General features: G+C 41.4%; 1 protein-coding gene across 1 annotated transcript in view; it reads left to right on the top strand.

Annotated features, from left to right (window-relative positions):
* Positions 1-18,933, top strand: part of PPP1R1C (protein phosphatase 1 regulatory inhibitor subunit 1C) — a gene marked incomplete at both ends in the record, with an annotated part of 54,837 nt that extends 35,904 nt beyond the window's left edge. Inside the window, 1 exon segment of the mRNA XM_082313270.1 lies at positions 18,845-18,933. Within this exon segment, the coding sequence (XP_082169396.1) occupies positions 18,845-18,933 (89 nt within the window).
* Positions 18,934-27,297: the final 8,364 nt, after the last annotated feature.

Genomic DNA, 27,297 nt, shown 5'->3' with positions numbered 1-27,297 from the left:
CTGCTTGCAGTGGTGGGACCTAACAGACCGCCAGCCATCTCTCAAGGGTTAAAGGCATCAGCTTGCATCTGGATGGACTTTCCAGCAGAAGCCCCAGCTAGCAGGCAAACAGCACCTGCTGGTTCACTGCTGATTCACTGCTGGTTGGCTGCTGAGGCAGCCCAGCTCCATGGGGCCAAGCTCCCCATGCCCCTCGGACCCCTAGCACCTTGCCAGGCTGCCTGCCTGGCTGGTGGACAAGGCCACCTCGCTGCCCAGGCTGGTCTCCCACTTCAGTTTCAGATTGGTGAGGACCCCATGTAAGCCTGGGGTCTCTGTTTGGAGGTTGCTGTGTGCTGCAGGACCTCGCGGTGTATATTCTCCAGCTTTGATATCAAATCTCAGCCTCCACAAGTGGCTGCGCCAACCTATGAGGAGCTGTGCTATCCCTGGTCCTTCAGAGCAGCCCGGTGTGTCTGAGATTTCAGCACATGAAAATATTTGTATAGTCTCAGACACGATAGTGAAGTTAAGTAGGTAGAAATGATGAGAGATCACACGGGGTGTATCAGTTACTCAGTCTGAAGAGCCATAGTTGGGCACAAGGTCAACACCAATGTTTTTGATCGTATTTAAAACCCATGAAACGGTTATATGAGAGAAAGGAACTCGCCATGCTTTTCTTGTCCTAAGAGTGTATTTTTTAGGAGAACAAGGCAGACAAGTTGCAAAATGCTCAGCCGTGTAAGGTCCTACAGCTACATCTGCACAAGGATTTGATTCTCTCCTGAGGCCAGCTGGCTCCACACAGCTCACATCCATGCTGCAGACCTTTTTATGTTCCCAAACCATGGGGGGGGTGTCATCCAAAATACCCAGTGGAAATGATCTCTGGCCTGTGCCTGAGCCAAGCTGGGAATTTTCTGGGCAAGAGCCAGTTGGCACAGACAAAACTGGGTACATGGTTAACGGTCCGTCAGTGCAGCCAGCGGTAGGTCAGTGCCCAGAGCTGCCTCCTGGCACTTTTTAGTGTGTTTCTTTAGCTGCAGCCTACAAGACCTCGGTTCTCAGGGGCCAGCATACATTTAGGAGTCAGGAGCATGGATTCTTTGGAAAAGTCTATGTCGAACTCTGGGAACAGTATTGAAAATTAGGGAAATTTATCCACCATCCACACTGCCTCTTCTACGCAGTTACTTTCTAGACTAGAGATGCAATTTTATGTTTAAATACAGTTATGCCTTATGAAACAGTAATGATAGGCACGGTTCCCTTGGCTACACTGTGCCAGAAAATTAGGAGCTTGTATGCAATGAGAGGACAAGAGTCAATGTGCACAAATTGAAATACAGGAAATTCAACTTAAATATAAGATTTTTTTTTTTTTTTTTTTTTTTTTTCTTCTGTGAGAGTGGTCAAACACTGCCTAGAAACCTTGTGGCATCTCCATCCTTGGAGATATTAAAAATCTGACTGCATACAGTCCTGGACAACTTGCTCCAGCTGACCCTGCGTCGAGCAGGGGATTGGACTAGACAATCCCTGGAGGTACCTTCCAGCCTCAGCAATTCTGTGATTCAATAGCTGTTTTACTTGCCATTTGTGAAATGTAAACCTTTCATATCATGGTAAAGACAAGCACAGTAAAAACTTCATCCTGCAGCTGCCCATATAAGAATTTCACCTTTCAGTCTGATGGATGACCTCTTATTTTATGGTAGTACGTTCCCTACTTCTGTAAGAGAGCTCTTTAAATGTCAGTTTGTCTGGGCGATACTGTGTCCTAGGTGAAAATATCTCAGAATCAAAAATTAGGATTAGGGCAGGCTGCAAGCCCCAAATAAATTAGCTCTTAACATGAGAAAAACCTCTCCAGCGCCAGGGAGTGTTAATACAACCAGAAGAAGGACTGGCTCTGATCTTCCAGAAATACTCCGGTGCTCCTAGGCAGTTAAGCTGACTTGATTCGTAACTCATATTGTAGGCTTTGCTTTGGTTAGCGTGAAATGCCTGCTGCAGAGGGAGAGGGGAAGGATTCAAGCCACCTTCAGCTTCAGTCTTCTGAAATGGATCCCAGCTGCTTGAGATGATCTCAGCAGTTCACAGGCACTGAGGTGGTGAAAACTGAAAAGGCTTATTCTTCCTGACAGATGCCTGCTTGGATGTAAGGACCACAGCTACAGTACCTGTAATATAAAGAAAATGGTAATTGCCTGCTATTCATATGCCACCCATCAAGCAACTGCGATGGGGGTAATTTAATGTAAACACTGACCTATCAATCACTTGTTTAATCATCACAATGTTTTTGTAATTTTGAAGGTGTTTATAAAATACTTAAAAGAAAAGAAGAGCTCATTCTAACGTTTACAATATTACTGATGTCAGGTTATGCTGATGCCAAAATCCTATCTCCTTTGTCATCGCAAGAAGGTTCACAATGAAGATTATAATTATAACTCAGTAGGGGATTCATCAGCAAATTAACAGAGAAGCTTATAGACTTCTGACAGAACCAAACAGACTGGATTAATTAAAAGTGAAAGCCATACAGCACATGGAAGTATGACAGAGAAACACTGCCTTGGATTTTTGGCTGACCAGCAAAGATTTTGCTCCTGTCTTCATTTTAAAAAGTGCAACTCACTGGAAAGCTTTTTATCCACACCTTAAAAATCTCAGGCTGCACAGAGTATTCAGCAAGAAATTTAAATGTGCCACTAACAGATCTTGCGCTCTATCTGCCCCAGACCACGGTAAGAAATAATAGCCACAAAAAGAATAACAAAACCAGAAAATACAGATCCAGAATATAAACAGAACAGAATGCTCAGGGTACCATGCCAGGCCTGGGGGTGAAACAGAAGAAGCTGTGAAACAGCAAAAGCTGTTCAGTCGTTACACACAGGACTTCATTCACCCCACCATGTACTCAGGCTTCTGCTTCTCAGTATTACAGCCTCCCCTTCTCTGTCAAGGGTTCTCTCCCCTCAGGATGTGTCAGTAAGTTTTTTCTCATCTGTTTAGGTTTCATGACCTCAGAAAAATCTCCATGTCAACCAAAATATAAAAAAGTAGAGCCACAGTGCAGTTGTCCAGGAAAAAGAAAGCAGCTGGATAATGTTGTCCACTAATGTTGAAGTCAGATAAGAATGCCTAAAGAAAACTGAAATACAGCTGCTCGGAAACGGCTTGTGAAGTTCTGGAGATGAAAATGTTTCGTAAAGCATTTTCAGTAAGGTCTTGAATGCAAAAAATTTCATTTCCTTTGTGTTTTGAACTTGTATAAAAAATTTAATTAATTTTCCTATAGCATATCTAGATTTTTATGTTTAACAAACTAGGCAAAACTAAATGTTTTGGTACTGCTAACATTAAATGTTTTAGTGAATTTTTTTTTCCTCATAAAGGAAACTGCGATATTTCAGGTTTTTTTCTAGTTACAAGCAAACAAAAATTGTAAGGCTCCAAGCAAGTACAAATATTCAGCTATTGAAGTCTGCTACTGTCATTTTTATAAATACTCTGGCCTGAATCCATCCTGCTTAAACCAAGTCAGGCATGGAGTTACCCTGGGCTTGTTATAGGCTGCCAAGTGAAGAATCAAGCCCTGGCAGTCCCTTTCTCTCTGCTGACCGTGTAAGGAATCACAGGCAAGTGCATTCAATATTAAAGTACCTAAAGGTAGGGGGGCATCTGTGCTTAGCTACAAACCCCGGCTGCCCTTGGACATCCCCCAGGGACAGTTCTTATGGCGCCACAGCAGTGAGCACAAACAAGGGAAATAAGGACCTAGGAAGCAGAGGTGAAGCAAGGATGGCTTTGACCATGTTACCTTTTTACAGGGTTTATCATTATTACAATAAGGGGGAGAATCACACATTTTTGCACTTAAATCCAAAACAAAACCTCCCCGATGTTTAACAATTAATTCTGCATTGAGCAAAAACATTTGCCAGGCAGCATGGCCAAAACTAGTGAGACTGTGGTGGCACTGGCCCCGTGTAACTAAGGATGAGCATTTCCAATTACATTTTCTAGCAAAAGGGGCCATAATTGAAATCTTGGTGAAATCTGATCCCAGATTCTGTCTACATTTGACCTGTGACTGGACCTAAATTTAACTGCTGGTCCTTGTATGATAGTCCAGTCACAGCTGTCAAATACCTGGTACAGCCAATCTGGATGGGGTCTTATGTGTCTCATGTCTCCTCAAATTTGCTGTGGTGTTCAATATTGCAGAAGTATCTATGTCCCCATATTCCTCATACACTACTTTTTAAGCTTACCTTTTATAGTTAACAGAATTCTATGCGTATTTAGGACATAAAAACATTTCTTCCCACATGGGTTAGTTAAGGTTTGCAGAGAAACTGTCTGAGTAAACCTTACCTGCCCAAAGGGGGTGTGAACTGCAGCTGTATTGCAGCTGAAAGTCTTGCCTGAGCAGTACAAACAGAGCTGATCAGGATGAGAACCCTACTCACATGATTAAAGTCTCCATTTGTAAATGTCCCTGAGATTAAAAAAAAACCCCTTCCTTGCCATCCAGAGATCCAACCAAACAGAAAATTATGGTGAGACAAATATTTGTTTTCACAAAGGAAATGGACCTATTCTCTTTTATTTATGTGCATTTATTTTTGACACTGCTGGTTTTTTGGTTTGGTTTGTTTTTTTTTTTTTTTTTTTTTTTTAGAAGGGAACCTACAAAATTATCTTCTCCAAAAAACGGTTTGTGGAGGGGCCAGGCTGGGGAGTGAAAAGATGATTGTTATTGTTGTTAGTGGTTCTGCCACACACACAGAGGTAATTTTGCTGTATAAGATTTCATTCCCCTGCTTTACTAATTGGAGTTTCTATCACATATTTCTTTTGATTGAGGAGTGAATTACTGTAAGCAAAGCGTAGGCAAAAATGCTACACTTTGTTCTTACTGCTCAAAAGTTTGCAGTTAAGCAGCAGTTTCCTTTTTCACTTTGCTTCTATCGCGTGCGCTGCCAGAACAGCAGCGTGCAGTGAGTTTGCCTTGCTCTGGGTCGGCTGCCGCAGCCCTCCTCAGCATCTGAGGCACCACCAGTGCCACACACCAGCTTCATCGCGGATTTTTCAGCAACGGCATACTGCTTCATCTGCCCCACCATAAATAGACCTCTGCTGGCCAATAAATTTTTTAAACCCTAATGGAAGTTGCCATTCAAATGGAAGCAATTTAATTTGAAGTTAAAACATATGGCATGAAAAAAAAGCCATGCTACTATTCTGTCACAGTGTACTTTTCCATATCATGGCAGCCCTAACTACCTCACATCCCAACTGGGTGCAAGTCTCAGCCCACCTAACATCCAAACAGCTCAAACTCCTTCAGTTCAGGTTCTCTGATACAGTATTTTCCGCAAGAATTAATTGCTGAAGTAAAATCCCTTAGAAATGCTTATGCATTTGCCTTGAAGACTGGTTTGTGCAGCCTCAACAGCAGTTTTGGAGAAGAATACATTTCTAATTTTCATTAGAAATGATAAAGGCTTGAATAACTATGCTGTAGTAAGAGAAGTGGCCAGGGGAGCAGGTCAGAGATTTCCCATTAGGAACTGTTGAAGGAAAAATAAAAAAGAGAAAATTTTGTTGGTTGCCACTACTGGCAGGAAGAGATTAGAGGAAATTACATTGGTATGAGACTCAATTTCCTTTCTCACATATAAAGCATTTTATATATTAACATATTGGGAACAGAACTTTTTTTTTTTTTTTTTTATCTTCAGCAAAAGGAATAGCACCTGTGAGCAAAGCATTTGTTCCTGTAGACAAGAGGAGGATCACTTTTGTAAATGCTCATTGATCTTAAGGCTAGGAAAGGACCACTATTATTATTTATTTTTTATTTATTTTTTATTGTATCTCTGGCATAAAGCACACCCTTCAACCTAATTCTACACTTGATCCATAATTTATGTTGAATAATGGCTTATATTTCAGAATGCAGAAGTTAAGACTTCTTATGAAAGTTAAGATTTATCTAATTGTCTTTAACCTTTCCCTTCCTTTACTTATGGCAGGTAGGATGATAACGTTTTATTTTGTACATAGCAGACTATCTAATTAATATTTGGCTTTTCCCTCTCTCTAAACAGACTTACACGCTGCAGTTGAAATATTGAACGTAATTTCATATTGTGTTGAGCATCAGCTTTCCCAAGTCCTGACCGATGTGATTTTCTAGCTGTAAAACCTATTTCCTGCTTTTTCCCTCATGGCTTATTTTAAGGTAGTCAGCCTACAGAGTGTCTCAAACTGGAAAAAGAGTAACTAACCTGGAGCAGCATGTGGTGAATTATAAGAATGACAGAAGTTGCCTGGGAAAAATGTAAGATGTTTTAATTTAAAGAAGCCATGCTTAGAAAATGCTACTCATAAACTTTTAAGGCCAGTGAGTTCTAGTACTTATTTTGTGAGAGTAGCAGAGCTATTGGCTTCTGTTATGGAGTAGCTGATTCAGGTTTGAAAATGTGGTCCTCTGTTTCATGGAATTACTGTAATCCTTTGACATAAGGGAACAATTCAGCTGGTCCTGTGATTTTGATCTACAGTTAGACAGACAGCTGCCTGACTGCAAATAGTACTGGTGTTAAAAGTGAGCGTTCAGCAATTCCAGCAAATAAACATATTGCCCAGTAAAACTTGGCATCCAGACAGCTGCTTTCTGAGGGGTGATTCTGATCATCTACCGAGCTTCCTAGGGCCCATCAGAGCACAGCACCTTTGAAGATCTGCCTGTGTTGGTTGAATTCAAGCACACTTATCAAGATCTCTGAGCCTATCTCTGAACTCTGAAGAATTGGGATGAAAAAATGTCAGCTGAAAAGCTTTAATCCTCTCCTGGTTGCAGCCTCCAGCCGCCCAGCCAGACCAGCACACCTGAGCTGTGCAGGAGGAGAGCCTTGCAGTCCTGTCCGGCTTCACTACCAATATGGAAGTCATCGCTGCATGTTTTTCTGCTCAAGTTGTTGTTGAGGTATTTGACCAAGAGCCATCCTCCACAGAATCCGCTGAGAAATATTTTCTGGCTTTCCAAAGGGTGAATTAACGTTGGGCTGAGATTGTTACAGGCTGAAACATCCACTTAGCTGACTGCAGTGCCTTCTGCTGTTCATTTGAACTCTGAAGACTGGCTGACTTCTGCAGTTCGAGGGCTAGCGAGGAAAGGAAGGAACCAGCAAAATGAGATGTTTACATACTAGCAGAAGTTGCCTGGGGTGACAAAAGCCTCTCTGTTTACTCTTTTGGCTACTGTAAGTGGGAGATGCAGTCCCTCCAGCCACAGCAAAGCTGATCTCTGTCTCCGGTGCATGTTCTGGCCAGCCTGTGGAGGACGGACAAAAGCTTTTCTGTGCTGAAGCAGCTGCTTCATGCTAGTCTTATGGAGCCAGTGCTGCTTCAAGTGACTTCTGAGAGGGAAAAATGGAGTGGAAAGTGCTCTGTGAGAGAACAAAATGGAAAGCAGCCAGACATTTGCAACATGAATTTTGCTGCTCTCATACAGTCTTTCATCGTGATAGTTTAACACTGAGACTTTTAACTGTGGAGAAAGTAGCATGAGCCCTAAAATTTGTCATTTAAAAGGCTAACCATGAGGACTGAATATTGCTTGGCTGGAGCTAAGAGAAGAGTTAGTAACAACCAGCAGACATTTACAAAATTAGTCAATCCTTGTTGCTTGGTATCCGAATGTTCATTCACAAACATTTATGAGGCCATGGTGACCTGCTGGATATGCTGATGGTCTGATTTGCTCCAGATCAGATATGTGACCTTCATAAACCCATCATACTTGCCAATGCTTCAGATCATTTGTTTTGATTTAGTCATCAGCACTTGTGAAAGTGATGCACATTAGAGAAAAAAAGGAGATTAAATTGCATGACTGAATAATATCTTGGTCTCATAATCATAACAGCCACATCAAAATTTTTTTCTCCTCCTCAGCCTGAGCTTAGGTATAAAATAATGCAGCACACAAGTTTTTTTGCTGATTTATAGATTGCTAAAATGTCAACATAGTTTAAACTGCCACACTGGTGCTTCAGATTCTTTTTATTCTAAACGTTGAAGGCCCACCATGTGTGCTGGCCTTTGAAGACTCCATCAGCTGTAAAGGACAGAGTGACAGCCTGATTTCACTTTTCCTTGGATAATCTAAACAGGAGTTTTGAGAATACCTAGTGTGCCAATTTTCTGTGTCACTTTGTTTATCTCATACCTCAAACTTTAAAGCCACATACAGCGTTAATTTATAGTATTACACATACATTCAGTGTAAATAAACAGTAGCTGTTTGAAGTTATTTCTTCTTTAGAAATGCAAATTAAGATCAATTACAAAAGCTGACCCTTCTTTCTTTGAAAACAGTAAGGAAAGTCTCATTAACTTCTGGAGGAGCAGGACCAAGCCCTCTGTAATAACAAAAGACCTTGTTGTGTTCAGACTCGTTGACCACAGGAGTAAGGGCAGACCTTTGCATGTCATTTATCAAGCTTCAAGTGATTACTATTACTTTGCCATGAAACCTTGGTTAACAAAAGCTTACAGGCACAAGTACAGCTCAGAGTCCTTTGAGATAGTTCCACAGAGCACCATCTTTCAGTCTTTCTCAAAAAAGAACAACCTAACTTTTAGGAAACTTTCAAACACTGCAACAAGCAGACTGTTCACAGTTGCCCACATCTATAAAGCAAAATTTTCTACGTACATTTACTTTTAATTTGTCTTCTCTCCCTCATGTTTTTTCTGTTTGCTAACTCACACACATGGGAATTGCAAAGGTCTGGGTCTGTGTGTTTTATTGCTGTCATCACTTCACAGATGATTACTTTTTGATGTTCTTTGGACCACTGGTGGCTCAGGGACCACCCAAGAGAGGGGCTGCCTTGGAACACACTAGGGCTGCCACCCTCAGAGAGGCTGGGCTGCTGCTCCTGTGCTGGGTCTGCTTGGAAGCAGGGCTAGCCTCCTGCCACAGGTGATCTGGCATGATTTATGAACATGAGCAACAGCAGATGAAATAATTGCTGCCAGGTTGGCAGACTGAAGCCATTCTTACAGGTGGGAATGAAGAAACACAAGGAAAGGTATATAAAACACATTTTGTGTTTGCATACAAATACCTGTCATGGTCTAGCTCTTGGTTCGTACTCAGTAATCCCCCACTGATCGCTGTATGCCACAGTTCTTGTCATATTGTACTGATGTTAACATAGCACCCAGGAACTCACATCAGGGATCAGGACTATGCTGCATTAATCCTTGCTTAAACATAGAATCATAGAATCATTTAGGTTGGAAGAGACCTTTGAGATCATTAAGTCCAACCATTAACCTAGCACTGCCAAGTCCACCACTAAACCACGTCCCTAAGCACCACATCTACACATCTTTCAAATACCTCCAGGGATGATGACTCAACCACTTCGCTGGGCAGCCTCTTCCAATGACTGACAACCCTTTCAGTGAAGAAATTTTTCCTGATATCCAATCTACACCTCTCCTGGCGCAACTTGAGGCTGTTTCCTCTTGTCCTTTTAACAGAAGTTGGTTGTTGCACCAGGGAACTCTCAGCTGGGGTGCATCAATCAAACCCAGGAATGGATACAGAGTGTTAGGAAGGAATGTGACGGTCTTTCTCTCAGCATGCTGGCAAACGAAATGTTCTCAAGTTGTTTCTCAAATTCCCTAACTGAGAATTTTGAGGAGGATTTGGAAGTGGCTATAGAGGCTGATAGTTGTATCTCTCCAGCATTCAGGACAACGTGGGAGAAAGGATGAAAATGCTCATTTAAAAGTCTAGCAAATGGAGTGCCAAAGCTCTATCAGTTCCTGATTTGAGACGAGAGCGGGTGGTGCTAATAATATGTGAAGAAACTTAATTTTCCTTGAAAGCATAAATACCCACCATTAGTCTGAAATATCTTGGAGGGAGTAGGGGAGGGAACTCAAGAGGGAAAGTGAGTTGCTCAGTGGTGGCATAGGAAGTGATCAGGGAAATGATTCAGGTGATTGTAACTGCAGAATGCTGAATACAGGAGCAAAGGTATGTTTATAAAGCCTAGAGAAGGAGATGCGGTAGTAGTGAAGACACCAGGATAAGGAGAGTTTCCATGAATGTTTTCACTGGATAAATGCTCAAGACCATATCGGACACATTAAGCAAAAAAAAAAATGCAAGCAAGACTTGGATGAAAATTGGATTTGGTGATCTAGAGAAGAGTGGAGATCAGAAATGTGTAAGCCTGAATGTCAGGAAAAAAATGATGGTATTGTCCACAGTAAATGAAAAAATCATTCTGGAAAGGACTGGAGTTCAAGAGCTTGATTTTGACCACTTTGAGATGATGGCTTAGACTTCTGCAAGGTTCTGCCAAAGATGCGCTCTAGAGTTTTAATTTGGACAGAAGAACAATCTCCTTCCATCAGAGCCCTTATAAAGGTGCTTATTATTTCTGTATTTGAGAAGTACGCTGTTGAAGACAGGGAGTACTGTAGAAGAAAACTTGCAGCCTCTGCCACCCATCCTCAGAGGCTGGAGTGAGGGGAAAAAGACCTTCAGAGGGTGGCAAGGGAAAAAGCGTTACAAACAGAGGAAAGAAGAACCAGGGCAAAGAAGTATCAGAGGCAAAGACAACAACAAGGTGGAAAAGATGAAGACGGAGATCACTAGGCATTTTTGCCAGAAAGCTTTCAGGCTGAGTTCAAGGACAACTTGATCAAAGGAAGTGGAGGATGTAGTGAGAGGGAAAAAAAAGAAAATAAAAAAGGTAAGGTGGAGACAGTGAGCATCATTTTTGATGAGCTGGATGGTAGAAGGAAGCGTTGGACAGCAGCTGGGGAGACAAGTAGGGTTAAGGATGGGGGTTATGTTTTTTAAGGGGTTACTAACAAAAGCTTATGCACTGAACTCTGACTTGTATGCAAGGAGAGCTTATCTAAACCAACCAATTAAGTAAAAATGGATTAAAGATCTCAGGAACTGATTGTACAGATGAGGAAAGTAGATAGCAGGTCATTTATGCAAAGAGGAAACATGAGAAAGCTCAAAATAGACATTTGGGAAACTGTAACATTTTCCTTACTGCTTTACTCTCCTGCTTTTGCATGGAGTATATACTCTTCTGTATTTCAGCTGTTTAAAACAAAACAAAACAAATATATAGTAGGAATTATTTTTTTCCGGCCAAATAACTGAATTTTTAATCAAGAAGGTCAAAGTACCTAGGATGTGTGTTTCCAGTGTGTGTCCATGGGGTAAGCTTTGAGGTTTTCCATGACTAATAGTGACAGCTGTGTATCTGATACCTTCACCAAATGAGGCAGAGGGAAGACAAGACATGTATTCTTACATTTAAATAAATACAGAAATGTAGTTGGTGTGCACCTGACAATGAATGTTTGAAGATTACTAAGCCTGCTTTTTCTAAACTTTTATGAAGCAGAAAATGCTGAGAATGGAGGCTGGTTAAGCTGTATTCTGTTGAACTGATGAAAGTCACAGAGAGGAACAGCGTTTAATAACTGCTCGGCTCCTGTAGAAGGAGGTTTCTGCCAGGCAGCTGCTCCTGTGGGCTCTGACGGTCCTCAGTTTCTGCTGGGGGTGGTAACAGCAGAAAGCCTTTCGTGCTTTTCACAGCAGAGAGCTCCTTGGAGCAGGGGACTGTGCCTTGGGCTGGGCAGGGTGCCCAGGTGAGCTGTACCGCAGAGCCTGTCGCAGGGAGAGCCTCACTGCTCTCCCGCTAACACTGACCAGCAGAAGGGAGCACGTTTCCTCACATGGAGCAGCCGATGCTTCTGGAAACGTCTGGCAAAACATCTTGGGAAGTGTTGAGAGTCTGTGTTACTTCCATGATGCATATGCCTAGCTAAGTAAGAAAGCAATTCCTTCTGTAACAAGAGTGCATAGGCTTTGTTTATATTACCAGAGTACATGGGTTTTAAACCTGTTACATCTGCAGGCAGTGAGCATAATCTTTTAACTACAATGACAGTCAGCAGTCCTCAGGCACCATGCACCAGCAGAGAGTAACCGAGAGAGATGATCCAGCTCTGAAACCCTGGCGGAAAGATGCACTTTTTCAGCAGCAGGCAGCAAGTGTGCTAGGACTTGCTCTGGAGGACAGCCTGCTCCTATGCCTCCCTCTCGGTAAATGAAATTCTTTTCTTTGACATTTCTATGCACCCCAGTGCACACTGGGGTGTGATTTCTATGTGCGATTTTGTCTGCAGATCTGTCTGTCACATGCAAGAGATGCTTCATGTTCCTTGATTTTGGAAATACAGTAGCACTTGGTCCAATGCAACCCCTTAATCCCATTGTTTTCATCCCTTGTATTTGGGAACAAATACAAACATATATAGCTCACGTATATGTATATATAGGTCACATATATGTTTATATATATCACAATGGACCACATAACCTAATTATGAGTTTGTAGGTTTCCCAAAATCAGTACTGAAATGCTGATTTAGTCTGGCCCCATGGTTTTAAGAAGCGAAAAGAAACCTTGTTCCTGAGATCAGTCTGACTGGTGCAATTAGACGCTTCAACTCTGTTCCAGGGAAAGGAGGCATTTGAAGCTCTCACCTGGGTCAAAATGTAGCCTTCAGTCACACAGTTAATGTTTATACAGTTTTATAAACTATAAGATGGATTAACTGAGTTTTGATTTCATAAAATCATATAGCCATTTAGGCTGTGAGGAACCTCGGGAAAGCATATAGTCCAACATGATGCACAAAGCAGAATCAGCACCAAATGTAACCAGGTTGCTCAAGGCTTTGTCCAGTCCAGTAATGAAAACCTCCTAGGAGAGAGACTTCACAGACTCTCTGGGAAAACACACTGGTGCTTAAATATACTCAGTGAAATAATTTCTTTCTTATATCCAGTCAGAATATCCTCTCTTCCAATTCATGACCAGACATCTCCTTAAAGAGCCTGGTTCCATCTTCTGGGTAACCTCCCTGTAGGTACAGGCAGGCTGCTGTTAGGTGCCCAAAAGTTGCCCCTTCTGGCTGAGCAAGCCCAGGTCCCTCAGCCCCTCTTCACAGGTCATGTCCTCTGACCACCTTGGTGACCTCCACTGGATTTAAACAAATCTATCAACATCTTGTACGGGGGGCAAATATAGTATTGCAGGCACAGCCTAATGCAAAGTGAGTAATTGAGAACCTCTCCTGGTTCCACAACCCTTCAAAGATGACAGAGAATGGCCTCGCACTGACACCAGCTGGTCCCTCTGCACCCTTGCAGCCCACCAGCCCCATGGACTTCTGCAGGTCAAGATTTCTCAAGCGATCCCTGACTCAACCTTTCCTCTCCTGTGTCTGTCAGCACAAGGGCCTGGTAGACTTTCTCAGTCCAGACCAAGGCCTTTGCCTTGGTATTGAGCACCTCAACCTTGTCTATGTCTAGCTCGCTCACCTCACTCAGCTGGAGGCCCACATTTTCCTTGTTTTTCTTTTACTGTGAAGGTAGGAGAAGAAACTCTTCCTATAGCCCCTGACATCCTTTGCTAGTTTCAACTGAAGCTGACCTTGAGCCTTCCTAATGCTATCCCTGTATTGTGGGCCTGTATTTTTTTCTATACCTCATTTTTACCTTGTCTCCACTTTCATCCGCTGTACACATAGTCTTTTTGGCATTGGAGCTCAGGCAATGGGTCCCTGCTGCACCAGGCTGGTCTTCTGACACAGCTACTTGTTCTTCTGTATCAGTATGGGCCAATCCTGTGCTTGGAGAAGGCTGCCACTGAAGACCTGATAGATCTTCTGGGCTCTGTCACCTTCACAACTGCCTCCCACTGAATTCAACTTAGCCAGAGACCTGTGGTGGATGGTGTTTTTCATGACATTAGCTTTGGGTTTTTTCTGCTGTTTTTTTTTTAATTAAAAAATTCATTCCAGTTGGAAAAAAAATAAAGATAAGGAAGGAGTTTCAGAGAAGTCAAAACATATTTGACTGATAAATTCAAAACAAAACATTCCATAAAAAAGAAAAGTTCTTTTTCCTGTTTAGTGGCATGAATAAATGATCTTTGTTTTGATATTCTCATTTTTGCTGGGGGAACCAGAACATATTTCATTTAGGATTGGCATAAAGTAGACATTTTATTTGGCTGTTATCCTCTTTGGCCAGGTTTGTTTCCTTGATAATTTCAAGAGTTCTGAAACTCTGAAAATCAGGCTGCTTTGTCTGTGGCTCAGCTTTGCCTTTCTCTGCTTTCTGAAAATCTGGAAATGTGTTTTTGATAGAGAGAGGATCAGCTCCAAATCATAAAACTAAATAACCCTTCAAACTTTAGGGAATTCAAATTGCCAATCAGACTTCAATCCCGAGTTTGGTAAATGTCAACACTGTTCCTTGGGCAGTGAAGCGGCATGAAGAAAGAAGTGTTAAATAGGATGGGGAACTGCCTTTATTACTTGAGATGGGGAGCTGTCTTAATTACTCGAATAATTTTTTTTTTTTTTCCAGGAGATATTTAATTCAGGAACACTCAGTTATTTCATATCTTGTGACACTGCTTAGCCTTCTAATCTGGTGCTTTGGTCAGATGGAGAGAAGCAAAAAGGCAGCTGTTGAATAAACAGCATAGATGTTATTATGTGATTGCAAAAATGCCAGAAAGTTGTCCCATTTGCGCTCATAATTTATAAGTAATCTAGAAATATGCTTTGAGGCAGTGACTTCATCTAAAAAGAATTACCAGTTCAAAGTGTATTAGTGCATGGCTGCTGAATATGACTTGGCATTAAGGGTTTCTTCATCACCATTAATTGGATTGAATTACCTGCAGTGAAATATGAGCCCTTTGAGGAAAAACAATTCTTGTCCGGCTGAATTTAGAAGCATAAAAAGGAGCGGGGGGGGGGGGGGGAAGAGAAAAAGAAACCAAGAGGCAGTGTTCAGACAGGCTTTGTTTTAAGGCAGAATACAGCGTTTGAACAACCTGTGGCTATGAAATCGCTGTTAGGGAGTCGTGAGAAGGAGCAGCCTTTGGGCTGGAAGGAGTTTTTGCTGTCAGAGATCTCGGGTGAAGAGCAAGGCCCCAGCCAGGGTGTGACGTTGCAGAGCAGCAGTCGGGTCAGGCACAGAGCCCCAGCCCCAGGCAGAAGGGCCAGCGGGGACTGGGGACCGGCGGGGTCAGCGGGATGGCTCGGACCCCATGAGCCACCTCAGCATGCAAGGGGAGATCAGGACAGGGCAGGGCAACCGGGGCTGGGGGACAGAGCAATGAGAGAAAATGAAAGGGCATCAGGACAGTACAGGCACAGTGCTTCAGGAGGGAGAAGGTGCCCAGAAATTCAGTGTTACCCACTGCCTGGAATACAGGACATTGCTGAGACAGGATAGCTCTGCGGAGCAGCATTTGCAGGCCTCCCTGTTTGCAACTAACATTATGAAGCTTGTGTACTTTACGTGGAACCGCTAACTTGATGTTTTGAACTTGGATCTGCTGTACGTACAAAAGTATCTTCTAAAATATCCCCCATGTATCCCCCCCAAAATATCCTGGCTTTGTTTGGTTTTTTTTTTTTCTATGAGTAAAATCTTAGAGTCGGTATTTGTTGCACATCTTTACTACAGTGCTGTATTGATGGATAGAAACAACCCCCAAACAACAGTGTTCTGGTGCCTCTTGATTATTATTTGAGAAAGCTGAACTGTGTTACTGGTGCATGAAGATTGAAAAGATGAGAAGGAAATATCCTTTCTAAGAAATGAATGTTATCATAGTAGCAGCTGTAAAAATGGTTGGGGTGACCTGAGTAATAAGTTTTCACTCCATCTCTAGCCAGAATATAACCTTTCAGCAAACAATTTAGATATTACTAAACAAAGATCATGGGTATGAATAGATCCAACTTGCTTAGAAAAAAATACCTGTGGATAGAGCTCCACCTCGCTACCTGCTTATGACTCGCTTCGTATCGACAAAGGGCAGGGCACACAGCTTGAATAACCCTGCTGCAGTGACACTGGAGAGCCGCTGTAACGGCCTCTTCTCTTGAATTGTTTTAGCTGAGCAGGATGAATGTGGATGAATGCACCAGTGTGCTCCTGGGCATGCCCAGCTCCAACGCCTTCTGACCACCCTTGGCAGCCGCTGCGGGTTACTGCCGTGTCACGTGGCTAGATACGCTTTTAATCTAAGAGAATGATTGCTGTCATTTAACTAAGCATTTTTATGACCCCAGACTTCTTTTTTGCACTGTAACGGTCTGACGCTTTGTGGATGAAATGTGTCTTTTTAGGAAAGCCAGCAGCCTTTTCTGACATGTACGTTCATATGCTACTGACAGGAATTTCCTTACCTGTACGTCGATTGCTACCTTATTTCGTTGTGCAGCTGTCTTATTTCATAATGCCACATATATGGTCAGTTAATTCTGACAACCTGATGTTGTCAGAACATCTTGAGGCTTATGAATAATATCAGGTCTTGTGCACTTATTGGTCAGTGCAGAAAACCCTGTGAATCTTTGCTTCCAAACGACACCATGGCATTAAATGACAGGCAGAGGTGAAGGCACGCTGTAAAACGGCGGTTGTGAAAAAAAAAAAATCATTAAATAAGATTGATAGTTGCCTGCTAGGTGAAAATCAATGGGTAATGTTCATTGATGTCATTCCTTTCCATTTCCTGCAATTTTCACATTGAATATTGCAATTAAACCACATAGCCAAAAGTCTTCACTCCTACATGAAGCTTCACCATACTAACTGTATATCACACGCCCTCTTTTCTGTCCATAACTTTCCCTTTTTCATCTTTGAAAAACACCCTAAAAACCAATACATTCTGAAGTACTGAATAGTAGCTGTTAGATGGGTACTGTGAATGTGAACGAAATGACTCTGTAAGTCCAGAGATAAACAACAGGAGAAAAATTTGCCCTACAAACACTATATCATTTTAAAATGAATGTCCATTAACCTACAGTTAGGTGAAATCATATTTAAAGTGTTTGTCTTACTAAAGAAAGAGCATTGCTGAAGAGGCCACCTTGGTGGTAGCTGAGCACCCTAAGTGTTTCTTCATGTGTCACAGTTACTTAATTGGAAATGGTTTGATTTTGCAGGGCACACTTACAAGTGCTGTGGCTTGTGAGCATTAATTTATTTGCTTGTTTTATGTCTGAAAAACAGTTTCCCTAGGAAGCAAGTGCTGTGTGGGGAAAAAAAAAAAAGAGAGGAGCCGAGAGCCCAGCACAGAGCAGTGATGGGCTCCTGTTGGATGTGGAGCAGGCTGTACTCCTGTTGTAAGACCAATTGTAAGATACTGTTTTCAGGTATTTGTAGCTTTGTTGAACTAGAATAACTTATGTTGACATTTTTTTCAAGTAGCATATTTGGAAAAAAACTATCCCATATTTTGGAGTGGTGTGGACTTAGTGAAACGTAGAAACCTCCAGGTTAAGTGACGCTGGGGCCACAACTCTTGGACATACACCAGCAATTCCCCTTCCTCACAATTTGAGGTAAATCTGGATCTTGCCCTGTATGCCTTGAGGGCGCACCCCTTTTTGAAAATTGTGCCTCTGCAAGTGCTATGACAGTGGGGTGTTTGATTATCCAGCTGTGGTTATCTGAAGTAACTGGGGTGCAATTTCTCCTCAACAAACAGAGGAATTGATGCATAAGGGAAGGTTTTTTTCTGACAGTTAGAAATAGTGAGTAGAACTATGTATGATCTGTAATGAAACCAAAAATGTTTTCCTGTTATGACAGTAATGACATCAGAAAACTTAATTCAGGCTTACATTTTGTTGAAATCACATGTTTTTGACTAACAGTTATGTTCCCACTACAACTGTTTGTGCTAAAAACTAGGGAACCCAGAAACTAATCTCGTGCATTTGCTGTTTAGATTTTTTGAAAATAACAACCCTTGCTCTCTGGTCTCTCTTCTCTGTCATCTTTTTAGCTTGATTTTGCTTCCTTTTTTAGCTTGAATTCTTCTATCACACCAAGGTGGAGCTGAGAAGATGGGATTAGGCCCATTCATTGAGGCCTGTTTGCTTGTACTGAACATGGGACAGGGAAAATAACTTCGTAATTTGATTGATTTTCATAGAGCCTACTTCACTTGCTGGCTGAAACCAGCTGGCAGCAGGAACTTCACAACTTTCTTCAAACCTAAACTTCCAAATATCCTGTGATAAGTGTTTACCCTTTTCATCCATCCCCATGTGGTATTTAAAGGTCAACAGAATACACTCTTCCTGTGATAAATGATTCAGCTTTGTCACTGCTTTGGCTCCAGCAGTTCCCTCTCTGTCGAGTGCAATGCTCTCTTTGCTCTGTAGGTCGTGTACAGACTATGGGGACACACGCTGGACAACATCTCTGGAGCACATGGGAAGCTGTGACCACAGGGCACTGGGTCCGTGTGAGCAATGACCTTCAGCAGATCAATCTCAGAAAGAGGTTCAAGGTGAAATCCCATGTCTACTGTGGGAATTATTGAAAAGTTTTAACCTATTTGAGATGGGCAACTCTAATCTGATGAAAGAGCACCAAGGAAAAAAAGAGAAGCAAATACTCTTCTGTTCTACAAGGTGTCTTTCAGCAGTTTTTCCGACAAAACATGATAAATTTCCTAAGAGCCAATATTCAAGGAAGAAAATATTTCTGTATTATACAGAAATACACTGTACTACTGTTTGAACTAAGAGGTTTGTGAAAAAGGGAGTCAGTATGGGCATTAAAAAACCCATTCCATGAGCTTGGGTTTTTGTTTGTTTCTTCCTCCAGGAAAAAAATGTCCGACACGAGCTAACACAACTTTAACCATGACTTCTGTATTTTCAGGGATTAAGCATCTGAAGAGTCAGAATGATTCGGCATTTCCAGAGGAAGAAGAGGGAGTTAGTGAACGGGAAGAGGAGTGGGGCCATTAAGAAGCGCGGAGCTGCCTTGAGCCCCGCCACAGAGAGTAACTGAACTGCGCAGCCGTGTGTGTGTCAGACCATTCGCCACTGCTTGTGTCCCCGCACCGCAGCGCTCAACGCGCTGGCGGCGCCGGGGCTCCCTGGGGAGCGCCCTTGGCTGGGTTTTACAGCCACCTGCAAATTTGTTCTGTGATCCTTATACCGAGAGATAAAACAGTTATTTTAAAGTCATTTTTTTCTTTCATTTTCTATGACTTAGAAATGTAATTTGCAAATGTGTTAGCAACTTGACATCAGTACTGCCAGAGCTTAACTACTGTGTGTGAGCTGTACTCTAGGACCTGTTGTAAATAAAACTGATTTAAAAGCTACAAAATAAATAATATGTTCATTTAGACAATATTGTATATTGTACAGTGGGTTTGTCCAACATGCAGTTCAGAGAAAATGATCGTATCAGTTAAGGGCAGCTTTTACCAGTATTGTTAGAGTTACTTGCAGTAATGTAGATAGATAGAAACAAAATAAGCAGACATGACTCTTAGTCTAGTGAAGAAGGATGCAAAGACATTATTCCCTGTGTTCCCTGGATATGAAATGCTTAAAGTACTTGTCTTCCTTTTGGTCTGAGGCTGCTTCGTCGCATCAACCAAAACAATTTCTCTTTACACAAGATCGTTGTTGTCTGGAGGCATTAGAAAAAGTTTTGATTTGGGAATCAGAGGAAACACGGGAGCATGTGAGGCCCGTGAGCAGGGTCCCGCACATCAGCTGAGCCATGGGAAATGCCAATATTCACCTTCGTTGTCTGCAGCAAATACAGGGTACAGCCTTCTCTGACAAAAAGGGCCAGATTATTCTGCATTTGTCACAGTTTCAGCCAGTAAATGGCCGTGTATCAAGCTGCAGTGATTTAGCATGTGTCTGAGCCCTAGGGTTTTTGATTCAAGTTTGGCATGGTTCATACCAACATTTTCATTTGTTAGACCACACAAACTCTATGGCATAAAATGAAATAAAGTGGAGAAGGAAAACCGTGTTTCTTCAAAGTCACACTTGACAGATCATTTCCTTTTTTATCAACGGCCAATTTTTAAACCAGTTCACTGTCATTTTGCATTAACTGTTTGCCTTTGATACAAAGTTTTAACCTCGGTTTAGCTTTGCTTTAAGTCTCTTTTAAAGGGATGAGCTAGCAAAAAAAAAAAAAAAAAAGGAGATGAAGTGTATGAAAACACAGAGCCTTTTGTCTATGCCTTGCATGGTGGTTTCACTCTCAGTCTGAGCTCTTCCATGAAGACCTGCTGTGAACAGGATCTGTCAACAAGTGTTTCTTTATATTTGGGAGCCATTTTTTCCCCTCCATCTGTATCTCTGTATCTATCCTCTTTGTTGCCATTTTCTGTAGAAACACTGCAAACAGGATCCGTGACTCCAGCTCAGCATGGGTGTGCAAGACGGACTAAAAGAAGGACTCTTCAGTTGTACAGAAGCAGCTATGGGACTTAGGGGACTGAGGGCTTTTTATGCCACGAACAACAAAAAGAAGGCAGTGACCCTTCAGAAAACATTTGAATGGACCAAAGTTAAGACTGGAACAGCAGCAAGACGAGATGGGCTCTCGTCCCAGCTTTGCCACAGCTTTGCTTTTGCACAGCACCAGACTCTTCATGTAGTCGCTCGTTGCCATGGTACTCCCAGTTGTAAAAGAGTCATCGGTGTTTAACCTCGCACCATCTATCTGTGTTGCTAGCTAATAAAGTGCTTTTGATACTATATGGCTTTTTGCTGGTTATTAGTACCCATAGGCTTCAGACGAGGACTGTCTAGGATTTATGGGCAAATGAAAAAATGTGCATGAATTATAATAGTTGATACGAAGACAAGGTATCGAACACTTTGGAATCTCAACAGTTCAAAGGCAACACGAAACACCTGATAAGAGCTTGGAAAATTCATCACTGAACACCCTGTTTTAGGATGATTGTTGGACTTGAGGATGATTACACTTTATAAATAATAGGAAAAAAGAAAATAGATTTAGTTTGAACTGGATCTGAGTATTTCTAGGATTGTTACTGCAGCAATGAGAGGACATCAATTCTGTTTTACAGCCGTGATCTGGATGAAACATCAAGGCCCAATAAGAGCCTCAGATAGCCACACCAGTATTCAGATGCGTCTGTAAATCCAGGTCTTATCATCTCCCCATCTCTAAATACTCCAGCTGTGTTTAATCATTTTAAAAGCCTGTTTCTCTCTCTCTTTCTTGACCCAAGGTTATGCAAGCAACATGTCTGAGTACAGGAATATTCCGCTCCTTTCTGACAAAGGGACAGGACCTGCTGCAGAGATTTTACTCTAGATCCACCCTGACATCATTTGCTGGTGAGACCTCATCTGAAGGACAAAGTCAGGACGCGCATTATTTTACACATCAGACATTTTTAGTTTAAAAAGATAAGCAAACCATGTTTGTCTGATCTTCCACTTGTAAGGCATACAGCAAGTGGAGCTATAAGGAAAGAATCAGTATAACAACAGAGCCCAGGAAAAAAAGTGCTTGTCGTGAAGCAGAGCTGAAACACTGCTGCAGATTGTCAGTGAACCCCACGACAGAAATGTCTGGGTGTGGGGAAATCAGAAAGGAAGGTCAGGAAAAGCAGTCTGCTTACTAAACTAGGTCTTTTCAGGGTTTTGGTGCAGCCTCTGACATCTAAAAACAGCAGCCCTAAATAGAGACCCTCTCATATGCTTTGGCATGTAATTGAAAGCTCTGGTCGTCTCACAGCATGGTAAGCTCCATATAGGTACAGTTGAACGATGTAGATCTCTTTGTGGGAGTCAGTGGTCAATCATTGCTGCCCAACGTGTTTATGTCACCAAAGCGTGGATTAAAACCAAAAAATCCAGTAATTTTGTCTTTTGTTTTAGTGTAAATGAATTGATAGGGGATTGAGAAAGTAGATAAAAAGTTAGTGAACACCAAGTGTCTCAAAGAAAATGCCAATATGAAAATACCTTAAAGGAAAATTGTGATGACATGTTCCCCATTTGAGCTGTCTCCTCTCACAAGAGCTGCTCCTGCTGGGGAATACTTACAGGTTTGGTGGGACTAGGACTTTTAGAGATGGATTGTATTAGTTCATTTTCCACGAACCAGCTGATGGAAAAAGCAGCAGACAAAACCCACCCAGGCAAGTAATGAATATAGTTCTTTCCTAATGAGCACCTCTGATTTGTGTCTTTTTTCCCCTTACTTCCTCCATGTTCTTAAATCTACCGCCTTTCCATGCTGTGGTATGGTTGCTGTTGTTCTTGCTTTCAAGGTATGGCAGGAAATGTTATTTGCAGAATTGAAAGGAAGCTGTCTCCTTGGACTGATCTCAGTCTTTTCCCAGTATCCCTTAACTCATTAATGTACAGTGGTTGAAAGGCATTTTGTTATTGCATTTTACAGCCTTGTTTCTTTTTCTTGTGCTATACTTGTTATTTCATGACAGGTTCTTCCCTTCAGAGAGATTTATTGAGACATTGTGCTAATAAGTTATTTGGAAGAATTCCATGGCTTGATTTACAGGATGGTATACGTTGTTTATTCTCCAGTTACAAAACCCGAAAATTCTTAAACAGCTACAAAGTAAGAGCCAAGATTTAAAAGTCCTTTCTAAAGCATAATATCCACTGAAGTCAGAGGATTTTCATTAGAGAATGGCCACAGGTTTTGGCCAACAATATACTTTCTTTTGGGGAAATACAATGTGTAGTGTACAGGAAAGCTTCTCTTATCCTGCTATCAATTTAATTACGGAATTTCTTGCATCTTTTAAGGTTGCCATAAATGCTGTTGAAGTGTTCAAAGACTATCCCACTGTCTTCTCATAATGTCATTATTTGTCCCCAGTAATGTGAACTGAAAAAACCACCATTAGTTCTTGCACCGCTGGTGTTACTGAACCAAAGCTATCGCATCCAACACCATTGTGTCGACTCCGAGGCAGGGCTGCAGACAGAGGTCCTGCTGCCCGTGCTCGGGCCAGGGACTCCCACAGTGTCCAGGGTCCAGGCCAGTAAGGAAGGAAGGAATTTCCAGTCCTCCTGCACTTCCTCTAACAGACTACAATACCAAGGGCCAGGTCAGTGGCAGCTTTTGCTCTTTAAAAAATGTGTTTATTGTCTTCCACAAAGCAAACTGTTGGGTGGCTGTCCAAGCTCTCTCCAGAGCCGGTCTGGGTAGGCTGCAGTGCTGTGGGTGGCTGGGGAGGGACCCGAGCGGGGCTCCTGCAGGCTGCGGGGCTGCTTTTGTACGAGCTTAGCAGCTGGCACCGTACAATGAAATGTCCCTAGCGCAGTGCAGGGTGCCCCCCCCCATTTCCTTTCTCTTACAGATGGAGACACAGGGGTTTTTATGAGGGGCTTTATTCCTGCCGTACATAAGGTGTCATCTCTCTCCTGGCCCTGGGGGTACAATGTAAGGGCATATTTAAAACATGCTGTCCCTAAAGCCCTTTCTTCTTCTCATATGGCATCCATGTTGGGGCTCAGGCCCACAGCTGTTCTCTTTTTCCTTTTTTTTCTTTTTTTTTTTTTCTTTAGCATCTCAGTGCAATGGCGAGTTGCAGTAAGAGTTTCAGTTGTTCTGTTGGTTCCTGACACGTGCAATTACATTTGACCTTTTCACGCAGAGCAACAAAGTGGACACTAAATGTCTCCTATGCTTTGCTGTATTCTCTCTTTTATCCGCCAATGAGGATAGCAGCACTTTGAGCAAATCTCAAGCAAGATATTTGTGCACTCTCTACTAAACCTCAGGCCACTTGGTAACATGCTACTGATCTCCAGTTACAGCAAATTTGACTGATGGAGTTTATACAAGTCCTATATCTATAGAAGGCATATTTCTGCTATAGTTTTGTTTTGTTTATTAAATAATCTGGGCCTTTTAGGGCAGAAAGAATATTTTGTACTACTGCTAGGCCAAACATACTCTGTTTCAAGCTTGTAATGATCCATTTGCTTAGTGTATACTGACCCTTAGTGGTAAGCTGAGATTTGAATTGCATTGCCAAGTTTCTAAATTTTGCTTTTCTCTTTGGCGCAACTGTTCAGAAAATGGCAGGAATATTTGCTGTGCATCGGGATAGTCTATCCATGTAAATAGCCCACATTGTCTTCAACAGCCATAATAGGCATGTTAAAATAATGATGACAGGTGTTATTAGCTCTTCTGAAGGGAGGGCTGTGGGAAGCGGGGGTGTCGAAAGGTTATTCCAAAATGCAAAACAAAAACGTTGGCATTGAGAAGCAATACTCTCCACATAATGAGAAACAAATAAGAACTCAGTATCTGGCACTAACGAACACCTCAAGCTAACTGTGGAATGAGTATTAATTAGGTTTCCAAAATAGCATCTTTCTGAAAAGCAGCTGAGGTGTAATATTGCTCCTTATTAATCAAAGCAATGGGACAATGTGAACTCTGCAAAAAATAAATGGTTTGCAGATGGCTGTGTGCATCTTTAATAACGACAGAAGAACACAAGTTACAGCTTTAAATGCCAGAGAGCCTTTCTGCATCTTCTCCTTTTCAGAGAGCGATATTTGCAGTTTTCAAGGCAGTGAGGAAAGTGTGTTGGTTTCTTATTACATTTTCCCTGCAGCATAAATTCTGTTGATGTGCTTCCCTAATCATGCTAATTATACTGCCATATGTTGCTCTCATCTTTCTTTTTCTCTCCTAATGGGACATAGATTCTCTCTTTTGAATATGTCATTTGTTTATTACATTTATCAAGGGTTTTAACATTATATGGGACTTTTAATTGCTTTTTTAAACACTCAGCAGATTGAATATTAAAAACAGACATGAAGGTCAACTATAAATAATATTTAAATTGCTCATACCATTTTTATTCTCTAATTTACTGGAAATATCAACTCTATAGCCCTGCTCCTGTACCTACTATTTACTTGAGAACACACACATGTCCCTCAGAACTACTCTGGCTGCAGTCATAGTTCTGCCCTACCCCAAACCACATTGTGAATAGCAGAATAAGGGTCTTTCTTGGATAGGAATGCTAAAATAAAGATGCATCGTGCATCATATTACACATTGACACAAATATGCTGCCATTCATTCCAGTTGTGAACTACTGGAGTACCCCAAACAATAAAGGCAAATGTTCATTTCTGACTGGAAAGAAAAACACAGTTCTCTCTCAAAGGAGCAAGGTCTCAACAAAAAGGAAGCACAATTTCAATAAAAGAATTTAAGATGGCTTGAAGTTGAGCAGTGCTTTGTACAGAGTCATTAGGCCCTCAGAGTACCCTCCACTGCAGAAAGCAATCAGCAAACCAGCTGAATACAGAGAAAGCAAGAGACAACCAATTACTATCCAATTATCAAATTAACTCCAGGTACAATGACACTGGCTCTCTTGGCTTTCATGGAATTGCATCATAGGTGAATTTGACCCTTTGGCTCATTGAATTTGGATGAAGATAATCATATCAGGCTTTATACAAACAAATAGCAAATACTTTCATGTTATTTGACGCTTGTTCATGATATTATGATGCAAATCCCAAAGTCTTACTCTAATGAGAGTCCTTCTTGCAGGTTCAGGAGTGCTGCTTGTAAGTGCATCAGCATTAGGCCCTATGTGACAATGAGATAGCTTTGTAACTACAGTCCAAACAAAAGTGAAAAAACATGTATTCTGCTTAACCGTGTTCCAGCTCAAGGCCCAGATTGTACCTACCATTTTGATTTTGACTACCTTATTTATGTATAATTTTATATTACTTCAGGTTTGTAATAACAATCTATACAGGATGTTACAAATGCATAAAACTCATCAGTGTTAAAGTTCATATATTACGTAATTTGTCAGAAAAGCATATTTGGTTAAGATATTATTTATCCAAGCTCAGCTAATGGAAAGTTCTCCAACAGTTCTCCAAAAAAAGGCTATAACCAAAGGTCTTGCCTAAACACAAGGAAAGTATTTTGTGCAAAGTTCAGCCCAAACCAGTTAAAATCGCAGTTTTTATAAGATATTTTTCACTTTTATAACTTTGTGGTTATGACTTGTTTCTTTGTTCCCGGGGGACTATTTAGATATTCACAGTTTGATAAAACTTCTGAATGTTTGTCCTGGGCCATGGAAGAGGGGTCTCTGGAGACCCATTAAATAATTAAAGGACCGGGAAAGTAAAATTATCCCAGGGAAGTGGCCTAAATGTTTGCATAGAGTGCTTGACAGAGGACACTTTCTTTTCCTTGTAATATTAAATGCCATTTCCACTCATTTTTCCATACCAGTTTTCAAGGCTGTGATTTTTCAAAGAACGATTTCAAAGTGGGTGCACTCCCATCTCAGAAAAATCTTTCTCTGCTAAACTACTGTAAATTTAAATCTCTTTAAGTTGCTGTTGAAGAATATTAGTCATACTTACATTTTTCTCTTTCTCATGCCATAACTCTAAAGTCTGTTAAAAATATACATTTACATTTATAATATACACTTACCACTGGAGATTTTGATTTATTTGCTAATTTGAAGTTATTTTGGTCACAGTAGTGGCTTGTTTGACTTCTGGCATCTACACAACAGAAGAAGGTCCTTCGTGCATGTACCTAGGATAGCACCTGGGAAAAAGGAACTGCAAAGAATGTGATATAAAGTACTTGTCTTGATTTATTTCCATCACGTACCTTGTTAGGATTTGATACATGTCTAGGTCAATGGGATTCTTTCCATTGGTTTCCAATTTGGGTAGGAAGGGGCCCTGTTTACTCCCTGCTCCACTGAACTTGGCTGCCTAAATTTATACCATGCCATGGGGGTGCCTCTGAAAGTTGTACCCTTCCTGAAGAATTGTTACTAACATGAACAGTCCCAGTGACTCCATCAATACCAACCCATGGTAAGAATTTTTGGGGTTAAAAAATGTTCTATTGGTTATGGTTTTCTTCACATGAAAGCTATTTTAGCAGTAAAGGCTAAGAAGGCAAGACTTGCTTAAAGAAATTGTTTTCAAGAGTGCTATGAGGATGCAAGTGAGCTTCTACGGCAAACCAGCACAGTTCTAGAAAAAGTGTGGAGTCACAAGCAGGTGAAAAGGTTGGAAACAAACATTTATGCTCCATTGCTTTTCAAAGACAACCATATGCAAATGAGCAAACACGCTTCAGGAACACAAATTTGTAACTAACACTCAGGAGCTTCACAATACTTGCCCTCAAATCAAATTTATTTGGGAATATCATCATAGGAAATACAGACAAATACAGCAGAATAAAAACACACAGTTGTAGATTGCCTTGTTGAAAATTAAATAAAAAAATACTGGCTAGATCATAACCCA

Source organism: Platalea leucorodia (genome assembly GCF_965183815.1).
Source record: "Platalea leucorodia genome assembly, chromosome: 5".
Classification (NCBI taxonomy): domain Eukaryota; kingdom Metazoa; phylum Chordata; class Aves; order Pelecaniformes; family Threskiornithidae; genus Platalea; species Platalea leucorodia.
Note: the sequence above shows the minus strand (reverse complement) of the source record. Positions and strands in the feature narration are given on the sequence as shown.